Genomic DNA, 23,790 nt, shown 5'->3' on the forward strand with positions numbered 1-23,790 from the left:
TAAAGTCTACCTTTTAAAGCGAAATGCTGTGGTGATGTGAAAGCCGCCACATGTAGATACAGCTGTAGTAGTGACGCTCGGAGATTCCGGCAAAACAACCTTAGTCAACCGGACCGTTTACCGGCAGCGCTTATTTGCAAAGTACCGCGACCGTTCACTCTCATCCTCCAGCAGTTGAATCATTCCGTTAACGAGAGCTGTGTGAGAGACACGCGATTCATTTGGAGTTGCACACGGAGAGTGCGCGGCGGAGAGTTGTAGGCTACTTTTCCTAAGTGCTGCAAGCATATTTTCCGATTTCCGTACGGATTCGCATTTCTGACCGGAGGAGGGGAGACTGTGTTCGGATGGCTGGATAGTGCGGTGGCTTCGTGCCAGACCCCCACGAGCTGATAACACTGAACTGAGAGAACACACAACTCAATACTCTTGATAAAAGATAAGTCAGAAATTACATTTTCCATTAGGCTAAGCAACATCTGTCCCCTAGATGTGATTTTCAGAGGCATATTTACCTTTGGCATATTTTAACATTGGTTGATTATCATAAATTATATAGGCCTATTTAAATATTAAATATTATACTGATAATTCAGTACATATCAAATTGAATAAACGTTACATAAAAGAAAAAAGTTAAATAATAATTAAAAAAAAACATTTAAAAGTCATCATTTTATGTAATTCACTTTTTTTTTTAGATCAACAGTGCAAAGGTGGTTGACAAGGCAAAGGCGTTGCCATCCGGTTGCTAAAGTATGATAGGTGGTCGCTAAGGCGTCGAAGGCGGTTGCTAAGGCGTTCTGGGTAGTTGTTAGGCAATTGCTAAGGTGTTTTGTATGTACTTTTTGGCGAATAATTCCTCGTGTCTCACACAAAGCTTTCTGTAATCGATTGGCTCCTCATTTTACATTTCCCGCTCCCTGAATGAAAGCCCACCCCGAGCGATGGAGAATGAGAACACTCAAACGCGGCTACTTTCAGGTGCAAAGGTGGTTGACAAGGCAAAGGCGTTGCCATCCGGTTGCTAAGGTATGATAGGTGGTCGCTAAGGCGTTCTGGGTAGTTGTTAGGCAGTTGCTAAGGTGTTTTGTATGTACTTTTTGGCGAATAATTCCCCGTGTCTCACACAAAGCTTTCTGTAATCGATTGGCTCCTCATTTTACATTTCCCGCTCCCTGAATGAAAGCCCACACCGAGCGATGGAGAATGAGAACACTCAAACGCGGTTACTTTCAGGTAAATTAAACAAATCTCTGCGTCAATTCACTAGAGAAACCGTGGACGTACTGATTTTCCAAAAGCCGCTACGTGCTGCAAACAAAATCCCATTCCGTTCTTGAGAGAAAACACCGATGTTTCGACTTTAAAAAACAACAGTTTCCTCGCTCCACCTAATTCCACTCTCTGCTCCGCGTTCACTCCAATTTGGCTCCGAAGCCATGAACGTCATGTAGTGATACAACAAACTTGGAACGTCACAGTGTTATTGTACTCATCTATTCCATACAGCAACATAGTGTCGGCCCACATCTGGTCCACGTGTAATCCACATGTACCGGATGTGGGCCAGATCTGGGCCATACTATGTTGCTGTCTGGGATGGTTGTATCTACTATCAGCACTTTCAGCACTTGTGGATAGGCCTATCAGGGTTAACTAAACTACAACCATAAAACGTTTTTATTACATGAAATATAATAAATGTTTATTGAAATTAATACTACTACTAATATTTAAATATATTAACATATATTTAAAAATCAGCTAGCTGCCAAGGCAACTTCTCAGTTTAATTTAGTTTAGCTTGATGTAGGCTACTAAAACATAGCCTATTTGCTACCACAATACAAAGAAACATCAGCAATTGATAGATTGTAGCTCTCTCAGCTCACTTTACAATGTTTTAATTCATTCAGCAGGCCCATTCATTTTTTTCTCAAAAAATAAAATAAAAATAAGTATAGAAAATGGAGCAGAACAAACATAGGTCTAAAGATTATCTTAAAAATCAAGTAAAGTTTAACATCCAATCACAAAGTGACAAATTCTTTAAATATATTAGGTTATAGTATTATAATTTTAGTATATAAATCATTTGATTATTATATATAAATAATACAATATGCATTTGGCTGATCATTTATCATCAGCAATTTTGTAAGATTTTCTATGCTACAGTATTTCTTTACGATGCATGTGCCGTTAACATTCAACATAAATCTATCAGTTTTGAGCCGCACTATGCAGCTCCCTGTCTGTGTTCGTCACTTAACTGCTACTGCGGAAAAGACACTTTTGTGCCCTATCTTGAGTCAGTGTTATGCCATGCCAGGTCACATTTGCCAGTGACGTGATCCCTGTCGTGATGTGTCTCCCTGCGTTAGACCAATATGACCTGAAGGGCCTCCATTAATTTGAATCATGTTTCTTATTGTGCCTTGCCGATGGCTCCCTTGATGGAAACAATGCAGACGCAAATATATGCATGTATACACTATAGAGGTTGTCTTGCATACTCGTACACGGTGCAATCTGTGTGCAATTGGTTTTGTGGTTTATGATTAAGTATTGGGTAAATGCACACATGCAAGAGATGAGAAAGAAAAAAAAGTCACATTCTGCATCATCCAAAGTGTCTAAGCGAAAGAGAATTGATGTGTATCAGCTGGATCAGAATACATTATGAATTTGAACCTCTATGCAGAACAATGTTTGTGACTAAAAGCCTCAATTCATATGAGTTAGTTTTACAATCTCTTTATGAACTTTTTGAAGCGTCAAAGCTTCAGGTGCGTATGTCTGTCTATGGAGGGACAGAAAGTTCTCAGATTTCATTAAAAAAAAAGGTCTTCATTTGTGTTCTGAAGATGAACGAAAGTCTTATGGGTTTGCAACAATACAAGGGTGAGTAATTAATGACAGAATTTTCATTTTTGGGTGAACTAACCCTTTAAAAAGAAGTACATAGAACAATTCATTACATGTATTGGCTACAGAAAGATGCCAATAAAATGATTACTCTGCATTTCACATGGTCTTTCAGCCTTAGCACATCTCAAAATGTGTCCTTATGCAGAAGCAAACACAAAATGTCCGAATGCAGCTTGCCGTGAACTTTACATCTTGAGGCTTTTGCTGTTGTGGCCAGCTTTCACCTCGCATTGCTCCACAGCTGTGCTGTGAGACGAGGAGGGGAGGCCTTGAGATGGAGTGAGCTCACCGTTGACTCAGTGAGGTGTGTTATTCTCTCTGTAAGATGACTATTTGTGCTTGCAGTTCCACAGATATGCAAGTCTCTTATGCCTGACCTGGCAAACAAAACCTTTCCACCGTAAAACAGTAAATAAATAAATAAGCAACAGCATGTTGTCACTTGCTCATGGGCAGTCAGTCAATGTACTGTAGTTATGTCATGGAAGAGCTAGACTGTTCCCAGTTCTCTCACCTCATTGACATGAGGTCAGAACTGGCATGCATGAGCTGTAGCAATTTACTGGGCTGCAAGTCTGAGAGTAAGTTTTGGTAGAAATTCCTTGAATCTATACATCAGCTTGGATGATGATGCATCTTGCTGTTTTTTCCTTTCTCACTCAATTTTCCTCTGTTTGCCTTGGCTAAGCAACTCGTAGGCCCTTAAATGCAAAGTCGTCTCGAATGAAGTCCGAATCACACCGTAAAAACATCGTCACCACTAAATTAATATAACTTCCAAGCAGATTAAAAAAGGAATGATGAATGTTTTTTGCCACAATGTTGCCAATTATGAGAAAATGTATCAGCTGTATGTATATATATATATATATATATATATATATATATATATATATATATTTATTAGACCACCACCCAATGTAAGGTTTATGCAACATCTGCCCTAAACTAACAGTACTGGTGATTACGAAAATTATTTTTATGTTTAATGTAATGGTTAATCCACACCAGTATGTGTAAGCTCTTTAGTCACAGTAGTGTTTCTAATGCTAAAATATAATCATTGTTGGGATTTAATAGATTCAAAGATAGATCACACAAAAGTATCATCAAAAGCAAGTCTTTGCAAACAACTAGAAACTATTTGGAAGTCAATAACAACAGAGACTGTGGAAAAGCAGATGCCAGCAAGAATGCAACCTGTTATCAAGGCCAAAGGAGGCCATACAAAAAAAAAAAAAAAAAAAAAATATATATATATATATATATATATATATATATATATATATATATATATATATATATATATATAACTTTTTTTAAAAGACAACTGGTTACAATTTCCATTTCTTGGTAAAACTATACTATCTTTCTTCAGATTCTAGTCCTCATATTTTCGTTTTTGAATGTTAATGTGAGGAATAATCAACATGTGTCGCATGTGTCGTTCAACATGTGTCGCATGTGTCGTTCTGGAGAAATAACTTTTCTTTAGGCATCTTTGATAAACCTCTGACGGTAAATTTTCCACTGAACTAAAACTTGTTAAAAGACACCTGATTTACATTAGCGAGCATCAGATTATCATCTTATAATTCGATTCAAACCATGCATTATATTTCAGTTCTAAATAAAGTTATCAGCCAGCTGGCAAGTAACATTTTATTTACAAAAAGCCAGATTTTACTCTCATTTAGCACTTGGCGACCATTAAATTGAACTCTGCTTCCAAGTAATAAGTGAAAATTTATGTTGCTTAATTTTTTTTTTCAAATAATTATTTCTTTCTACAATAAAATAATATTAATAGCTTAAGAAAATGCGTGTTTCCTTTTTTGTTGTTAAAACAGTTGTTTACTTAATGACATAGCATTAGCAGTCAGAAATTTGCTTGTTTAGCACATTTCACACAGCAACAATCAAAAACCATTATGATCCCACTGCGACTGATGCCAAAATAGAGAAAGCTATTAATTAATGCAAATGATGTCACCTTAACAGTCGTTAAGCCATCTAATAAGTCATTCATCCAATAAAATAATGGCTTTTAATGCAACTCTGCCTACTAAGAGATCACTGAAGCAATAAATCCTATATGGACTTACCTCTGTATTCCCTGTGGTGTTGTGAGAGACTGTCTAGGGAGAGGAGCGGTGGCCGATAACCTGTCTAAATTTAACAGAAACAGGCATTGTTTCTGGCCTGGTGGGCCCAGTGAGCGCCTCTAAACATGGACAGCATAGTTAGGTTGTTGCTTATCGTTCTCCTCTCCCTCAGCCACTTCCATACAAGGCTGTGCTCGGAGCCTGTCACTTGTTACCCTGTCTGTGAAGCTCTCCTATCTGCCAGCTTCTTGTCGTTAACAGACACGTGCAAGATAAAGGGGCTCCGCTGGCAGGTAGCTTTCTTCTCCTCCTGTGCGTGTGGGCATACTGTATGTGTCTGTGAGCGAGTGTGTGTGTGTTTGCAAGGAAGGCAGCCGAGGACGTAAAAAGCACTCCTGGTGATTTTCCACAGTTCCCAGGGCCCCAGTCGTGACATGTTCTGATCCCATAGACATCCTGAAAGGTTTAGAGAAGCTGGCTTACATCCAGTGTCATTTTAGTATCATTGAGATACTATTTTAGTTTTTTATTAATATTTTTGATTAGTTTTTATATATATATATATATATATATTTTTTTTTTTTTCATTTTAGTTTTAGTAATTTTTTTTGTAATTTTTAGTTTTGTTTTTAAAATGTCGAGTTTTTATTGATTTTTATTTCAGTTTGGTTCAAGTTAAACTAAATAAAAATGAGAAATGTTGCCTTGTCAACTATAAGTAATTAAAGTTTTTGTGTGTGTGTGTGGTTTTAGTTCGTTAACTATAATAACACTGCTTACATCCTAGACCAGATTAAGCTCACATATTAGAGGCGAGAAGCAAATATGCTATGATATGAGACAGAGCTGGGCTTCCTGCAAAAGTCATTACCATCGCTACATTTGGTATCAGTATATACATCCTGCCTCCAAATCAGTGCATTTACATTCAGCATACTGATGCATGAGTTTAGTTATATGAGGGCAAAGTGATATAACACTTTTGGCCACTTTAGACGTGTTGCGTTTTGACATTCTGTCTAACTGGGCTCCATGAGAAGGGCAAATAAAAAGCACATGGACTTGCAAGCACATGAATCATGACCGTGTTTGGCTAAAATGCAACATCATATAAACATCAACAGAGCAATAGCTACATTTCTGTATGCGACAAATACAGGAAAAGCATCTATTCGACTTCATACTTTATTGTTTTGAATTTGTTAAGGGATTTTGTCAGTGTCTTTAAAGGTGCCCTTGATTCAAAAATTGAATTTACCTTGGCATAGTTAAATAACAAGAGTTCAGTACATGGAAAAGACATACAGTGAGTCTCAAACCCCATTGTTTCCTCCTTCTTATATAAATCTCATTTGTTTAAAAGACCTCCGAAGAACAGGCGAATCTCAACATAACACAGACTGTTACATAACAGTCGGGGTGTACGCCCCAATATTTGCATAATGCCAGCCCATGATGTTCCCAACATTATAAAAGGCATTAGACAAGGGCAGCCAGTTAACGTCTGGAGCTGCACACAGCCGAATCATCAGACTAGGTAAGCAAGAACAACAGCGAAAAATGGCAGATGGAGCAATAATAACTGACATAATCCATGATAGCATGATATTTTTACTGATATTTGTAAATTGTCTTTCTAAAAGTTTCGTTAGCATGTTGCTAATGTACTGTTAAATGAGGTTAAAGTTACCATCGTTTCTTACTGTATTCACGGAGACAAGAGAGCCGTCGCTATTTTCATTTTTTAAACACTTGCAGTCTGTATAATGCATAAACACAACTTCATTCTTTATAAATCTCTCCAACAGTGTAGCATTAGCCGTTAGCCACGGAGGACAGCCTCAAATTCACTCAGAATAAAACTTTAACATCCAAATAAATACTTTACTCACATAATTCGAAGCATGCATGCAGCATGCATGACGAACATCTTGTAAAGATCCATTTGAGGGTTATATTAGCTGTGTGAACTTTGTAAATGCGCTGTAATATAGTCGACAGCTGGTGTGGCAGGGAGCACGCGATTTAAGGAGGCGGCGCCGAGTGTAAATCAGTGCATTGTTAATGATGCCCCAAAATAGGCAGTTAAAACAATTAATTAAAAAAAAAATCTATGGGGTATTTTGAGCTGAAACTTCACAGACACATTCAGGAGACACCTTAGACTTATATTACATCTTGTGAAAGAACGTTCTTGGGCACCTTTAATTCTATTCTTGCTCTTTATCACAATCAAGTGATAAAGTGCACTAGGCAAGTACTGTGTTGACAATTTTATCACGACTTGCTAATTCTTTGAATTCAATGCATTTTTCGTATTTGTATTTATTATTATTTTATTTATTAGTATTTATTTGCATTTTGACTTTAAGGACAACATGACTTGTAATACTAATGACATGTTTAAAAAAAAAATGCAATTCTTTGCAACTTTAGTAATTAACTTTTATTTGACATTTTGGAAAAACATTAAACCATTTACTCTGAACATTGACCTTATTTGAATCAGATTTGTATTAAATTTTGTATAAAATACATGTTTTTTAGTTTTTTTGGTATAAATACATGTTTTATAACACCAGTCTTTCGCTAATGATGGCTGATTAAAATAAATAAATAAATGTAAATATAATAGGTGTGAAGGGGACAAGCGGGTTTTAGACACCTGTCAAATTTGAGACATATTTTTATATTGACCCAAAACACCAGTGCCTTGTCCCTATATCAACAAAGACTACGTGTTCAATGAAACGCATTACAATTGAGCTGTCACCATTGCTTGCAGCAGAGGAGGAAACCGGATCTAAGTGCAACAGTCCTTTATTAAACAAACTCAAAATCTTTACAATTACAGAAACAGTGAACAGGAACTTGGCTCAGGAACAGATCAACCAACATAATGCAATGGAGAACTGACCAAAAACAGACTGAAACACATGGCTTAAAAAGACAGCAAACAGAGGAACTAATGGGATGATTAACAAGACGCAGGGATAACAGAATCAAACATGATAACTAATGAGACAGCAGGTAAAACGGATCGATCAACACTGGGGAAACTGGGTCAAAGTAACGTGAATACAGGCAAACATGAACTGAACACAATGAAAACTAATTACAAGACTCAAACTTGAATAGAAAAACACAAAATGTGACAGTACCCCGCCCTCCCGAAAGGTGTGTCCTCTCGCCGTAATACATCAACGGGTGGGAGGGTGTGTGACCTGGAGGCTGACAAGGGGCCACCACAGCGGCATCGGCAGTACAGGGGACCATGGTGGCACCAGCAATTCAGATGGCCATGGCAGTGCAGGCAGCTCAGGGGGCCAGAACGGAGCCGGCAGTTCAGGGGGCCCGGGCGGAGCTGGCAGTTCAGGGGTCCTGGAAGGATCGGCCTCCGTGGCCTTGACCCAGGGGCTTGGCTTGGCCTCTACGGCCGAGGACATATAGCACCCCCTCAAGATTTTCTTGGGAGGTTGTGAACTGGAGCGGGCTCTTGTGTTGGAGCAGACTCTGGAATGGGCTTTTGGGCTTGAGCCATCTCTGGACACTGGACAAGGGACTTAAGTCCTCTCTGGACTGGGAATGGAGCCCTCTCTGGACTCAGGATGGGGACTGGAGACCTCTCTGGGACAAAAGCCTTCATGGGACGATAATCAGGGGCTGGAGCCTTCATGGGATGATAGTCAGGGGCTGGAGCCCATGTGTGTGTAGCCCCCACACACAACACAGCTGTGGCCATAATGGTCAGCGCTTCATTTACCGACTCAAGGGCAGGAACAGGCTCTGGGATTTCATTCACAGGAACGCGCTTGGAAACTTCTTTCACGGGAATGGATTTAGGAAATTCTCTCATGGAAAGAGGCTTAGGAAATTCTCACAGAAACAGGCTCAGGAAATCCTCTCACAAAAACAGGCTCAGGCATGGCGGCCATGATGGGACATGACTCTGGAATAGCGGCCATGATGTGAACAGGTTCTGGCTTGTCAGGCAGGACGTGAAGAGACTCAGACTTGGCAGACATGCTGGTTTCCTTCTCGCTCTCGCTGATGGTAAAAGGGGAACCATTGCAGAGGAGTACCCAGACCACGCGCTCTGGTCTCTATGTTGAGGCCTGCCTAGAAAAACACACACAGGCTGACGTCATCATAATGGACAAGATGTTGCAAAACTATAACGGCCTGTGTGTGTGTCTCTCGAGGGACTGGTTCCCCTGCGAGAGGAGGAGGATTCTTACTGCTGCTAGATCCATGGTTCTTGGTCAGTTCTTCTGTCACCGTTAGTTGCAGACACAGGCAGTGTTGCCAATTGCTTTTAGATGAAAGTAGCTAAAACTGGTTGCTAAATGTCGCTAGATGATGTCATACTGGCGAGTCCACTGATCTATATTAATATAAATGTTGATCAGTGGGCGAGTCACAGAATCTAGATAAGGTTTGTCCAAGAAATTGCTAGATTTGTCACTAGGCTTCTGAAAAAAGCCTCAAAAGGGGGCAGGGAAGTCGCTAAATCTAGCCGCAAATTGCTAAATTGGCAGCACTGGACACAGGTAACACGATCAAACACATGAGAACTAACAAGGAGACAGCAGGTGAAATGGATCAATCAATGAAACACACTGGGTCAAAGTAATGGGAACATAGGCAAACAAGAGCTGAACACAATGAAATCTAATTACAAGACTCAAACATGAATAGAAAAACACAAAACGTGACAGAGCTGTATGTGCCAGGAAGAACTTACCAACGCTCATATTACATACTACAAAAAACGAGAAGATGACTTGTAAGTTACAAGATGTCTTCTGTTTGTTTGTAGGATGTAAAATGAGCTATGATAAGTTCATCCTTGTTGTAAGTATAGTCTTTATTCTCCTCAAACATCTTTTACCACATAATCAGATTATGCACTGCCAGCAGATGACACATTCTCCTTGTCATTTGTGTTTTTGTTTGACGTGATTTTTCTTTAGATCTGTAGTCATGTGAGATATATGACTGTTTTCCAGTAGAGTAGCCCAGTCCGAGGTCCATTTCAAACTGCCTGAAGTTACCCAGTGCTTTTTTTTCTGCATATCATGATGATTCATGATGCCCAGTCCTGCTATGCCATATCCTACACATTCTCAAGTATAAGAACATATGAAGTGACTAGCTTGCAAAGTCATATGATTTATGACACCAGCAACCATAGACCCTAATCTGAGATTAACTCAGCTGTCAGCACCCTTAAAAATGTTGATATGGGATCTTTCTTCAAGTTTGCTGGAAACAGCAGAAATGAATCATCCTCTTATGAGTCATTAAATAACTTTGAAGTTTGTTAAGTATTATCCTTCCTGTAGTCAGCGGCAGACACGATCATTACTGGAATATAGGACGGCAGTGATTGTCGCAAACACGTGCTCCATTTTTTTGTATCTCTCATCCGAACGTCTTCTGTTCCAGTAAAAGTGTCCTTATATGACGTTTGTGTTACATAAGTGAACTTCCATCCTGAAACTTGTATTGAAGTGTAGATAAAATCCTGTTACATATGAGCCAGATCTGTGGCAAATATGGCGCCATTTTTTCTTTTGTCTCCGAGATGAAAGAGGGGCCTAGAGCTTCAAAAAGGAAAAGATTGGTTAAAAACAGAAGGAAAATAGACAAGAAGTATTGTAATATTTCTAAATGGTGGCTGGTCTAATGTTAGGTAATGGGTCACTTATTTGTGATAATCTCTTTTATGTCCCTCTTACTTCTCACAAGACGAGCATAGAAGATTTCAGTTCTTCACCAGTGCTGGCTTGTGGTGGCAGAAGTCAATCTTAGTCTCTGAAGAAATTCAGGACTTCCAGGTGTCAAAAGAATAGACTTAATTGTTTCAAGCAACAAAGCCGAGATGCCAGCTGATCATTTAATAATCTCGCTCAAAATTGATTCAATCTCTTTAAACTTGTTTGCACTTTCGTTGGGTTATCTTTCACTATTATTAGCCAATCCTCTTCCTGCTCTTAAAGCAGAGGAAAGGTGAACATTTTAATCTTTCTGGCATGAACACTCCTCCATTTACACATGAACTCTCCTACACTTACATATCTCAACATCAAAAGTATCTCCTTAGTCCTTACCACTCATCATTGCATTTGGTGCTCAGAGCTGTAGAGGGAGACACAGTGCACTCTGAGGTCCTTTTGAGTTTTACATTGTAGACTCATGTTTAATAAAAATACACTTTAAGAAAATTACTAAACCATCTCTTCAATAAATGGCATTTTAAAATATATTACAACAGAAAACAGTTTTTCAGTTTGTACTAATGTTTCACAATATTACTGTTTTTACTGTAATTTTGATCAAATAATGCAGCCTTGGTGGGCATTTCAATATACAGTGGTTTGGTTTCAGAGCCTTTAAGTATCCAGTATACTGTACAAAATGGACTTGGAGTCCATGAAACACAAACAGACATGTTATATCAGAATTAGATGCTTTGTTTGAACAGAACATAGAACAGAAATGTAATTTTTTTCATTAAAAAATGGGATGTTTTCATCCTCAGGTCAGACCACATACAATATAATGACCTGAAGGTCATAATAATCACTTTTACCAACAAACAACAACACAAACCCCATCCATAATCAGCATTTTATTTACATCTAAAGTCTTCTTCCAAAAGATATAATTAAAAAGTCCTGTACTGCCGCTAGATTGTGTTTTTTAATAAAACCGGAATGACTCTTGTAGAGATAGAAGGGCCCCTAAGGCTGAAAAACACATGAGTTTCTTGCCAACCAATACTGAGGTGAGTCAGAGACAGTTTGTTACCTCTCGATTTCTTTCGTATGAACACACTAAAAAAAAATTTCTGAGGAAAACATGAATGTGGTTTTTGACATCCAGCATTGCATTCTTTCCTGTTAGTGTTGATGTAAAATGCAACAGACAGTGTTCCTCTGATTAAAAATATTCCCACATTCTACACAGCAAAATCTCCAGAGTTGAATCAACTCTGCACAGAGTACATATGGTCCCTCTCTAAATAGTGTTAAAATAACACTAAAGCAGAGTTAAAGTTCATGAGATAATTGAGCAATTAATTAAGTGATGATTGTGCATTAGTGATGAACACCTGCTGTTAACAAGCAGAATCACTGAAGAAAAGAGAAACACAAGAACTACAACTGACTTCAGTCACAGCCTTATTAATTGCTTAGTTATCTTATTAACTTTAACTCTGCTTCAGTGTTACTTTAACACTATTTAGAGAGGGACCATATGTACTCTGAGCAGAGTTGATTTAACTCTGGGGATTTTACTGTGTACTAATGTACCAGCCAGAAAATGTCCACATGTCTGATTAAAGCTGGGGACACATCTTGAGTCTTATCCTAGTTGAAGCTCCACTAGATCAACTATTTTTAACCACAGTTTCAAAACGTCAAGGGCTGGGTGACTGAGAATCAGGCTCTGAAGTATCCATGATATTACAGGGACACTCACGCCTTCCAAAGCTATTTTTTTCTTTGTTCATTTACTTTCCCAGTGAGATATGCTCTTGTGCAATGATGGCATCAACATCACCATTGCATAAGAGCTGAAAGTGATGAGAGAACACTGAGTTAAAGGGATAGTTCACCCAAAAATGAAAACTTGATGTTTATCTGCTTACCCCCAGAGCATCCAAGATGTAGGTGTCTTTGTTTCTTCAGTAGAACACAAATGCTGATTTTTAACTCCAACCGTTGCCGTCTGTCAGTGGTATAATGCAAGTCAGCGGGAACTTGGACTATAAGAGTAAATAAAACACGACAGACAAATCCAAATTAAACCCTGCGGCTCGTGACGACACATTGATGTCTTAAGACACGAAACCGAACAGTATTTATATCATTTTTTACCTCTAAATTACCTATTTCTTACCACTATGTCCAACGGCATTCATCACTCGATTAGTTTGGTCTGATCGCGCTCTGACAGCGGCAGTGATGTCTCGCGCATATACTTCAATGAGAGCGAGACATCACTGTCGTTGTCAGAGCGCGATCAGACCAAACGAATCGAGTGATGAATGCCGTTGGACATAGTGGTGTATTAGAGGTAAAAAATGATATAAATACTGTTCGGTTTCTCGCACAAACCGATCGTTTCTTGTCTTAGGACATCAATGTGTCGTCACGAGCTGCAGGGTTTAATTTGGACTTGTCTATGCAAGTTTTATTTACTCTTATAGTAGAAGTTCCCATCCACTAGCATTATTTGACTGACAGACGGCAGCGGTTGCAGTTAAAAATCATCATTTGTGTTCTACTGAAGAAACAAAGACACCTACATCTTGGATGCTCTGGGGGTAAGCAGATAAACATCAAATTTTCATTTTTGGGTGAACTATCCCTTTAAGGTGCAGTCACATTTACTGTTGTTCTGCAAATTTTCACAGGTGAATTTCCGTAATTTCAAAAAGAATCCATACAATAAGGAATTTTGTGTGAGGTCAAAAAAATTCTGTATGGGTCACTCAAACTCGCCGCATTGACCAACGGAAAGCTGCTTGAAAGTGACTTCTGTGTGAGCTGTGCTTCATTACGTTGCTTCAATGGAAAACAGACCCACAGAATTTCACTGAAATTTCACAAATGTCACCGCACCTTTACTCCGTTGCAACATAAATGTAAAAGGGTGCAGCAGTTTTGGTTTTTTGCCAGGCTTCTTTTTTCCTCTTTCTTGGTAAATGGTCCTGGCACTTGATTTTCAGCAAGTTTTTATTCCTGTTAAAACTTGTTTCAGCATACTATGCCAAGATCCCTGCAAAGTACAAAATATACTGTTAGTAATGTTAGTAAAATGATATGTTAGTTGTGAAAATAAAAACCATTTCCTCATCCTTGTGACATTTCAAACCTGTTTGTCTTTCTGTCTGTGGAACTAGGGGTGTAACGATTTATCGTAGTACGATATTTCGCGATGCAAACATGTTACGATCATAGACTGTAAAAAAATATGGACGTAGCGTCCGTGACGTCACCCATAGAGTTCTGAACAGCAGTTTTGAAGCGTAAATGAGGCCGCGGCCATCTTAGCTGCGCGTCACCGCACGTCACTCCCGGATAACTGAAAATGGGCAAAGAGACGGGGAGGTGGTTTGAGCTGATATGACTGGTTGCTGAAACCACGCCCGCCTAGCTCGACGTGACCATGTTAGCAAGCAAAGGAGCTATAGATACTATCTAAAATATTAATGAAGATAAGTTTTATCATCAGAACGTTCTAAAATTTTACTGTCAATCTACGGCGTTTCTTTAAGATATAGATGCTCCAACACCAGTAGTGTTGGGTGTGCAAATAACAACATGGAAAATCAAATGGGACTTCATACCTTTATAATGAAATAGAGATCGCGAGATGAATCCAATCTGTGGCACTTGGGTAAAATATGAGTGTCCATTGCAAAAAAACATTTCACATTTCTTCTGAATGATCTGCTCTCTGTCATCATTCTTCAAAAAAGGATGCAATCTGAGCAGCGTTTGTGTTGTAAAACTGTATACGATCGTATCTAACAAACAAATGAGCCGTGTCCAAAGTATATATTTTTCAAAATAGTGCAGCAGTTTTAGTTATAATATCCAAGCAGTGCTGTCAGAGTTGTATATCCTCCTGGTATTGTCATTGTAGTAAATCTCACAACCAAAACTTTCAGACAATGCCACGATCCAACAACTTGTGTTCTGTTTCTTCCGCATGCATGCACATCTACACAGACACACATCAGTCTCGAATATTATGCAGCAAGCCATATTTTATAATTGTACAAAATAATCGAGAAAAAAAGCACAAAAACGGCTGAGATGCCAAATTCAGCGGCATCTGAGGTAACATGACGGCTCACAGACAGCAAGTGACCACGCCCTTAATTATGCAGAACTTTAAGGCTTAATATAATTCAAACGGATAAGTTATAAAAAAATTCACCCCCCTCAGAGTTGTCATGAAGGGCAAAAATAGCAGTATAGACCAAAACCACAATTTGAACCAACTTGTAAACATGTTTTTTTCTGCTATAAACTTGGCCAATTTAACATGGGACTCTATGAGATTCTGCTCTCTTTTGGAGCCTGTCCCTAGCGGCCAGTCAATGAATCGCAGTTTAAGTTACTTCCGTATTGGCTTCACGAGAGAAAGGGGGAGGTTGCCGCTTGGTTACGATATGCATCGTAGAGTGATGGCGATACTTATACTATATGACGGAAGTTTAATCTTATTGGTTGAGCTGCCGACGTGACCTACTCTGCAAGGTGGCAGTGAGAGAAGCCGGTTGTCACCGCATATAAATGGTGTGTCTCAATCAGCTCTCTAGTTCAGTAAGTGTTTCGGGCACACATTGAGTCTTGCAAGCAGGTTTAAACGTTTCTCATGTCAGTCTCTTGCATGGTCGCGTGAGAAAAGTCGTGGCTTTCTTTCACCGCAGTGCCACAGCAACAGCTGTGCTCACAGAAAAGCAAAAGATGCTTGCGATGCTTTGCTTTAAGAAGTTCTGTGGGGCCGTTCACATATTGCGTCTTTTCCGCGTGCAAGTCAGTTATTTTTTTCAAATGTAGCCGCGCGGCAAGCGCGCTCATAATGAGATCAACGCGGTCGCGACGCGCATGCAATTCTCAACTTTTCAGAATGCCGCAAGCGCACCGCAGGTCGTGTGACAAGAATCAACCGATCAGCTATGGCCTTTCCGTAACAAAACATCAAAAGCTCAGCCGAACAGCTGATCATAGCTGTACATGGTGGTTTTTATATCTTATCTCCATCAATATATCTCGTAGCTAGTAAAACTAATGCAAGGGCTAGAAATCATTTATCCTTTGCAGAAACATCCTGATTCTCTTGGAGAGCTCAGTTCATGGTTGCATAGCAACGACCGACGCCACGGGAGCGCAAGCGCTTTGGAAAGAAGGAGAAGCGGTGCGGCCGCGCCTTCCACGCGCTTTTAGACGCGATATGTGAACGGCCCCTATTCATAATTCTAAGTTCATGTTAAATTTAACATTTTTTTTCAGTGACAGACAGCCCTATTCAACTGTTAATTTGAATACAGAAGGTTTTTATTAAACCTTGAAATGTGATCTTGTATGTACAACAAAGAAAATTATTGAAATTTGTTCATGTTTTTTGAATAAATCTTGTTTGAATTTCAGTTTCATTTTGTTCAAAATATCGTGATACGTATCGTATCGTGAACTCCGTATCGAGATACGTACCGTATCGTGACCTGAGCGTATCGTTACACCCCTATGTGGAACCCAAACGCAGATCTCAGGAAACAAGCAGAAAAAGATTCTGTACTGTAAATCATTCATGAATTAATCCATTCTTATGTACGCTTGTCTAGCTCAAATCAGTGCAACAATTTAAGTAAAATGGCTTCTGTTGAGCTACAAAAATGACCCCAAAAAAAAAAAAAAAAGAGTAAGTCCACAACTCATGTGCTGTGTTATAAGTCTTCTTACATAAGTACACAGTCAAACAATACAATTTATACAAAAACACAGTTGTACAATATGCTGAATGACTAAAAAAGCATCAAGACTAATATAGTCATTAAGTTAAATTTGTAGCACAATGTTCATTATCTCGGCTAAAATGGCCAAATTCATACTTCATACTGTGCAATAAACATGTGGTAAACAACATAAAACATTGAATGCATAATAAATTACGCTTATGTATTTGTTTGAACATATAGCGACTGTGTATATTTTTCTTTGGCGAGATTACAAACCTTAAAACGGAGAGCGAAAGAAGAGGATGAGCCATTAATTTCAAATCCTATGAGCAGAGCTTTTTCCGCACGAGAATCAATAAGCAATGACATGGAGGTATACAGTAGCAGCAGTTTCGTGACCGCAAAACTTTTTTTTTTTATTGCTATTGTTAGGTTTTGAATTAGGCCTACTCTATAAATGTGATAGATGTATAACTGTAGTATACTTTACTGTAGTATACTTTAACTGTAGTAAGTATAATGATGACATTATTATTATTATTATTATTAATACTAGTAAATGTACAATGCTGTAGCCTACATCTTATTGTGGCATCAGAGAACTTTCAGGTTCCTCCAGCTGGCTTTCACAAAAGAAATCTTCCAAGAACCACTTAAATTTGTACAGATCTTACAATAGGCCTAACCCATAGATTCTGAGTTCCTCTAATTTCCTCCAAAGCACTTTGGGGCCTTATGGTAGGATTAAAAAACCTCATACAAAGTGCTTAAAGGATCCCATAAGTTCCTTCAAAAACTGCAAAGACTGTCAATGGTTCCACCAGAAACCCTATTATTGGAAAAAAGTGTTTTGAGGTACCTGACAGGATATTTGAGGCACCTTTAGTTTTTACAGTATGGTTAAAACTTTCCAGGGCAAAAATTAGCATATTTTTATAAAATAATAATAAAATGTGATTTACAATGAAAGATCAAGTTGTTAATAATTTGAGTTACTAACTCAATACTAATATTATATACGAACCATGTTGCTCCAAACCTTCTTTCTTTTTTCTTTTTCTTTCTTTCTTTCTTTCTTTCTTTCTTTCTTTCTTTCTTTCTTTCTTTCTTTCTTTCTTTCATACAGTCAGAGTAGACTAGACTAGACTATCATTTTTAACTAACGTCCTTTCACGGACAAATGAAAGTCATTTGAGTTTGGAACAACATGAGGGAAAACTGACCCTCATGTTGTTCCAAATTCAAATGACTTTCATTTTCAGACTATCCATTTGAGCCACTTAAAAAAATATGAAATATAACATAATTTATTAATATTATTATTACTTAAAAAAACTTTAGTTTTTGCTTGTGCTCTATCTTAAATGACACTTTGCTATTTTATTATCTAATGCAATGGCATTCATACATTTTTAAGTGTGGTTTTTGGGATCTCAGTATATAGAAGTAATCATGTCATAGTATAATACACCTTGACTCTTGGAGTCTTTTCCCCACCTGTCCTGCCCTCATGAATTAAATATTTTGATACAGTTCCCAGACATCACCTTACAGGGCCCAATTGTATAACTCACACTCCCTGTGTCTTCTTATACCGAACCCAATAAGAACAGGTTAAACCAGTTCTAGAAAAGCAAGATAGTCAGTTTAAAGACAAAAACAGACACACCACATGCTTTAAGGAACAGAAAGACACACCAAAATACACAGACTACAATTACACATTACTGAAATGCTGCGATTACATCTACACTTCATTACTCTGGTTACAGGGTTTGTTTACTGTCATAACTTATCCATGACCACATTATATGTGGTGCTTTGCTAAGGCAAACATAATTGAATAATACCTCAAATTGTGCAGTTTGTGTTCACCCAGTGGACATTAAAATGGGCATAAAATCTCTACATTTTTTGTGTCTTTTTGACCTGTAAGCATCCACGCATACACTAATACCGAACATTTAGAAACTTTTTTCCATGATGCCAATAAAGAAACTTTTTAAGAATGTAGGAACTGTATAGGAATTATGCGCCAGAGAAACAAGCGCTCAGCCATCTTTAGAATTTTGTGTTTGAACTTCCATTTTTGCGTTGCATCGCTGTCAAAGAGTAGGCTAATTAGCTTAAGTGTATTTACTTATTGTTGAGTTAACAAAAGTTATCATTAACATTGTTTATGATGAGTAAAGTTTTTAATGTTTAATAAGTGATAACAAATGTCAGTAGACTGGAAAGATTTCAAAACAAGCAGTTCATTCTGTAAGATCTTACCTTCATGCTGTGAAAATACAAACCGGAAGACACAACAAGCGCAGCGCTGAAAAGGGACATGGTAAAGGAAAAAAATATGAGATAGAGGAAAAATTATTTGTCAGTGCTTTTGCATTCTCTCTCACTTATGCATTCCTCTGAGAAAATTTGAGTTTGCTCGCAAAGAGCTCAAAAGGTGAATATAAAGTGACCGCAAAGGTCTTGCGAGCAAACATAAAGTTTCTTGTGAGAACAGAAATCGTTTGTGAGAGAATGTAAATGCATTGACTTATTATTTTTCCTCCCATCTCATATTTTTTTTTTCCACCACCATATTTTTTTCATATGTTTTCTTCTATAGGGCGGGGCTGCATAAGGTCTATAAAGAAGTTCAAAGAAAAAAATTCTAAAGATGGCTGTGTGCTTATTGCTCAGTTGCATAAGGTCTATGGGATCATGCTAAAGACCACTCCAAAAACCTTAGCAACTGCAAAGTCACTTGGTGACAAGGTTAAAGTTTGTTTTTTCAGAAAATGAAAAATCTAGTTTTATGGTATATTACACTGGCAGAATGCTGTAAAAGCAAGTGATTCATTCCAGAAGACCTTCCTATCCTTATATTTAAAAATAAAGGCCAATTATCTGTTTTATAATAAAACCCTAGGGACACATATCCAGTGGCACACCAAGAAAATATACTGCACATATTGTTTATAATCTCTTTTATTAGTTAAGTCATACAGTAATTACAATAATTTATACATAGACTAGTTTACAAAAAAATACCAGTGAAAAGTGTTTTTAAAAAAATAGTCTGTATAGTTATAGAACAACACAATAAGACTGGACAGTCAATCCATTATCACATGAATTATTACTTATGCACTATATGACATTTGTGTAATAACTTTGCGTAATGAGACAGTTCAACAAGCATATGAGTAAAACAGGTTGTGTGCAGATGTTTTAGAAGGATTTCCATCGGATGGCTGAGAAAATGGCGTGGATGACATACAGTAGAGTGGTGAGAAAGGAAAACACCTGAAATTAAAGAGACAAATAGTCACTATACACTTCAACAGGAAACATGTACAGTTGCTTTTTAAAAATTGCTTTGGAGTAATCTAATGTAGTCAGGTTGATTTCATATTAAATAAGTTATTTGTTACCACACAAAGCACATTTTAGGTTACCTGAATGAGGCAACATGTTTAGTAATCTAAATATACAAGATTATTCAGAACATCTGCTGAATGCTTTGTCATGTTTTTTTTCCCCCCACAGATTTCACCAATATCTTCTTATTATATTAGTGTTTAATGTTTTATAGATTTGGAACTTCATTTTTGTCTATAGAGGGACTCACCACAGCAGCTATATCCAGCTTGTAATTAAGACTGCCACTTGCCAAAGAATACAAAATGGTAATCCAAGCTAGAAGCACAGAAGCGCTGAGATAGAGGAGTGCTGCAAATGCATGGTATGCTACATCCTGTGGAGAGAAAATTAAGAAAACGTATATTAATATAGGAAAATGTCTTCATGTGGAGAGAGGAAGTAAAAGAGAGAAAGAGAAGATGGAAAGAGAGAGATTATGAACCTACCGCGCTCGCCCAAGAGCTTTTGTTACGATGAGATCCACAGGCAAAGACTATCAACCAGAGGAATGACACGATGAAACAGAAAATTGCCACAGAAATCACATAAGCCTGGGGATTGGGAGGATCGACTAATGTAGATGCTACCAGACTCAATACCAAACCGCCAAAGACCTGAGAGATAAACATAATGAAAGAGTGAGCTTCCAGATTGTTGTTTTTTTGTACATGAAAATATAGTAACACATATTCCAATAAATGAAAAATTAGAACTCTCTTTCCCCTGTAAACATAAGCAAATTATGAATTGTTTTAAAACTTTTCCTGAAATATTAAACGGATATCAAACTGTATACCTATAAACTGGATGTAAGAGAAAATAATGACTGAAATAAAGTAGAATAAAAATATTCCTGACATTTTAAAATGTTTGAAGATGACAGATTTGCTTACTTTTTATGTATGTGATCACTTACAACAAAGAATCAAATCACTTAATAGTATAAAATTTAGATAAACAGTATTTTTTATAATTATATACATTTTCTGTTATTTGTTTTCTTTTTTAAATGACTGATCAATAAAATAAATTTGAATAAATAAGGAAGCTAGACTCTCCAGGCTGAAATGTTACAGTAATTGTTGCTGATTATACCACTAATCAATAACTTGATTAATTAACAAAAATTATATAGCTAATGTTTAACATTTCAGTATTTGAATTTATATAAAATAAATAACAGCAGCCGTTTGTTTCAAAGTGCCTTTAATGAAAACATAACTTAAAGGTAATTCATTAAAATTAACTCACAAGCTCAGGTAGGTAGAGGATGTCAGGAATGGTGCAGAAAATGGCCCCTCCGCTGGGCAGGTAACCCATTTGCCCTGTATTGGATGCCATGTGTGCTCACCTAAATGTCCTCTCAGCACAGGTAAACTGAATGTGCAGAAATGGGGAAGATGTGCTTTATTAAAGAGGCTGAAATACACTGGACAGACCTGTTCATCTTGATGCATTCCATGAAGACCCACCCTGTGCACTCCGCTCTCCCTGCTTGTTTTCTTGCCAGACATTTGTGTGTCAAAGTCAACACTTGTTTACAAATGATTCTCAAAGCTACCAATGCACATTTATTTTTGACAGTGTTGTGGGTTGTTGTCTTTAAAACGACCATGACCACTTTCTTCAATTGTTTTATGATAGGCCTACAACAACAACAACAACATCTTACTGTATATTCTAATTCAACCAGTTAATCAATTCATGGTGGTGATTTATGTCAATGCAAAATATGGGAACAATAAACTGAGCAAAAGATTTTTATCTCAGCATTTGCCTTGTGATAGGCTATGTCGAAGACTATTAGCAAAAATTAAACATTGAAAAATATGTCCTTGAAACATGCTTTCTAATAAGAAGTCTATCTGGTTACATGGGCGGGTTAGATTTCCTCGTGTTTAATCACCAGAACACAGGTGAACAGTGTGTGTGTCAGAGCGTGACTCAGGATTCAGTTTCATACTTTTTGAGTGACGAATGAGATAATTATATTTTAATTGTTTGCAATTTCTCAGGAAAATTCCAGGTTTTAGTAGGCTGTTTTATTATGCTGTAGTATGGTAATACGTTCACATCATAACTTTCAAACTTTACCTGTAAATTTAAAGGGTTAGTTCACCCAAAAATGAAAATTCTGTCATTAATTATTCACCCTCATGCCGTTTCACACCCGTAAGACCTTCGTTCATCTTCAGAACACAAATTAAGATATTTTTGTTGAAATCCGATGGCTCCGTGAGGCCTCCATAGCCAGCAATGACATTTCCTCTATCAAGATCCATTAATGTACTAAAAACATATTTAAAATATTCTCGTCGCTTTATAATATTAATATTGAACCACTGTACTCATATGAACCGATTTAAAGGTGCCCTAGAATTAAAAATTGAATTTATATTGGCATAGTTAAATAACAAGAGTTCAGTACATGGAATATAAATCTAATTTGTTTAAAAGACCTCCGAAGAACAGGCGATTCTCAACATAACACCGACTGTTGGGGGCGTACAGTCGGGGTGTACGCCCCCAATATTTGCATATGCCAGCCCATGATCGAGGCATTACACAAGGGCAGCCAGTATTAACGTCTGGATGTGCACAGCTGAATCGTCAGACTAGGTAAGCAAGCAAGGACAATAGCGAAAAATGGCAGATGGAGCAATAATAACTGACATGATCCATGATAACATGATATGTTAAGTGATATTTGTGAATTGTCTTTCTAAATGTTTCGTTAGCATGCTGCTAATGTACTGTTAAATGTGGTTAAAGTTACCATCGTTTCTTACTGTATTCACGGAGACAAGAGCCGTCGCTATTTTCATTTTTAAACACTTGCAGTCTGTATAATGCACTAACACAACTTCATTCTTTATAAATCTCTCCAACAGTGTGTAATGTTAGCTTTAGCCACAGAGCAAAACCTCAAACTCATTCAGAATCAAATGTAAACATCCAAATAAATACAATACTCACATAATCCGATGCATGCATGCAGTATGCATGACGAACACTTTGTAAAGATCCATTTTGAGGGTTATATTAGCTGTGTAAACTTTGTTTATGCACTGTTTAAGGCAAGCGCAAGCTCCGGGGGCGGGGAGCGTGAGCATTTAAAGGGGCCGCAGCTTGAATCGGCGCATTTCTAATTATGCCCCAAAATAGGCCGTTAAAAAAATTAATTAAAAAACATCTATGGGGTATTTTGAGCTGAAACTTAACAGACACATTCAGGGGTCACCTTAGACTCATATTACATTTTGTAAAAAAACGTTCAATGGCACCTTTAAATATGTTTTTTAGTACCTTTATGGATCTTGAGAGAGGAAATGTCATTGCTGGCTATGCAGGCATCACTGAGTTATCGGATTTCAACAAAAATATCCTAATTTGTGTTCTGAAGATGAACAAAGGTCTTATGGGTGTAGAATGACATGAGGATGAGTAATAAATGACAGAATTTTCATTTTTGGGTGAACTAACCCTTTAAAAGTTCTGAGTAGGTGATTTCTATTCTTTATGTAGCCTACTTACTGAGATGATAATGTTGAAATCCACTGCGATGATGTTACACAAATTAAAACATTTTCAGACTGACAAACAGGACTGTAGGCCTAACTTACATTTGATGGTCTGATTATATTTAGGCTACTGGTGAATCAGTCACGAAACTTACTTGTTCCCCTTTACATATTGCACAGTTTACTTTCTTCCCACTTTTTTGTCAGCGTACTTTCACTAATCTCAATCTATCAAAAATCTTTCTTTTGAAAATCCCTGCCCTACGCATCGGATGGTTCACTTCAGACCGTCTTTTACCTCACACTACCATCTAGTGTCTGCTGTGGTAATTACAGC

The 23,790-nt window shown here is 37.7% G+C and overlaps 2 protein-coding genes and 1 long non-coding RNA gene across 4 annotated transcripts in view; all 3 read right to left on the minus strand.

Moving 5' to 3' along the window:
* Positions 1-5,485, minus strand: part of slc8a1a (solute carrier family 8 member 1a) — a 59,678-nt gene extending 54,193 nt beyond the window's left edge. Inside the window, exon 1 of one of the 2 annotated variants that reach the window (XM_048172324.1) lies at positions 5,040-5,485. The gene's annotated coding sequence lies outside the window, so the exon portion shown is untranslated. Of the gene's footprint in view, positions 1-10; positions 1,496-5,039 lie in introns of those variants that run through there. The other variant, XM_048172323.1, reaches the window with a different exon arrangement.
* A 2,356-nt stretch (positions 5,486-7,841) lies between these two features.
* LOC125256377 lies at positions 7,842-10,996 on the minus strand. Its single transcript, XR_007182101.1, has 2 exons — positions 10,781-10,996; positions 7,842-10,645 (listed from the first exon to the last, which is right to left on the minus strand). It is a non-coding gene; the product is annotated as an uncharacterized LOC125256377 (long non-coding RNA).
* An 8,485-nt stretch (positions 10,997-19,481) lies between these two features.
* Positions 19,482-23,627, minus strand: mala.2 (mal, T cell differentiation protein a, tandem duplicate 2). The gene is made up of 5 exons (XM_048173587.1): positions 23,609-23,627; positions 21,184-21,309; positions 20,379-20,546; positions 20,141-20,266; positions 19,482-19,815 (listed from the first exon to the last, which is right to left on the minus strand). Exons 2-5 carry the CDS (start codon positions 21,271-21,273, stop codon positions 19,741-19,743), a joined length of 459 nt encoding a protein of 152 aa, XP_048029544.1. The 5' UTR covers positions 21,274-21,309; positions 23,609-23,627; the 3' UTR covers positions 19,482-19,740.
* Between the last annotated feature and the right edge of the window lie 163 nt (positions 23,628-23,790).

Source organism: Megalobrama amblycephala, linkage group LG21 (genome assembly GCF_018812025.1).
Source record: "Megalobrama amblycephala isolate DHTTF-2021 linkage group LG21, ASM1881202v1, whole genome shotgun sequence".
NCBI classification, from domain to species: domain Eukaryota; kingdom Metazoa; phylum Chordata; class Actinopteri; order Cypriniformes; family Xenocyprididae; genus Megalobrama; species Megalobrama amblycephala.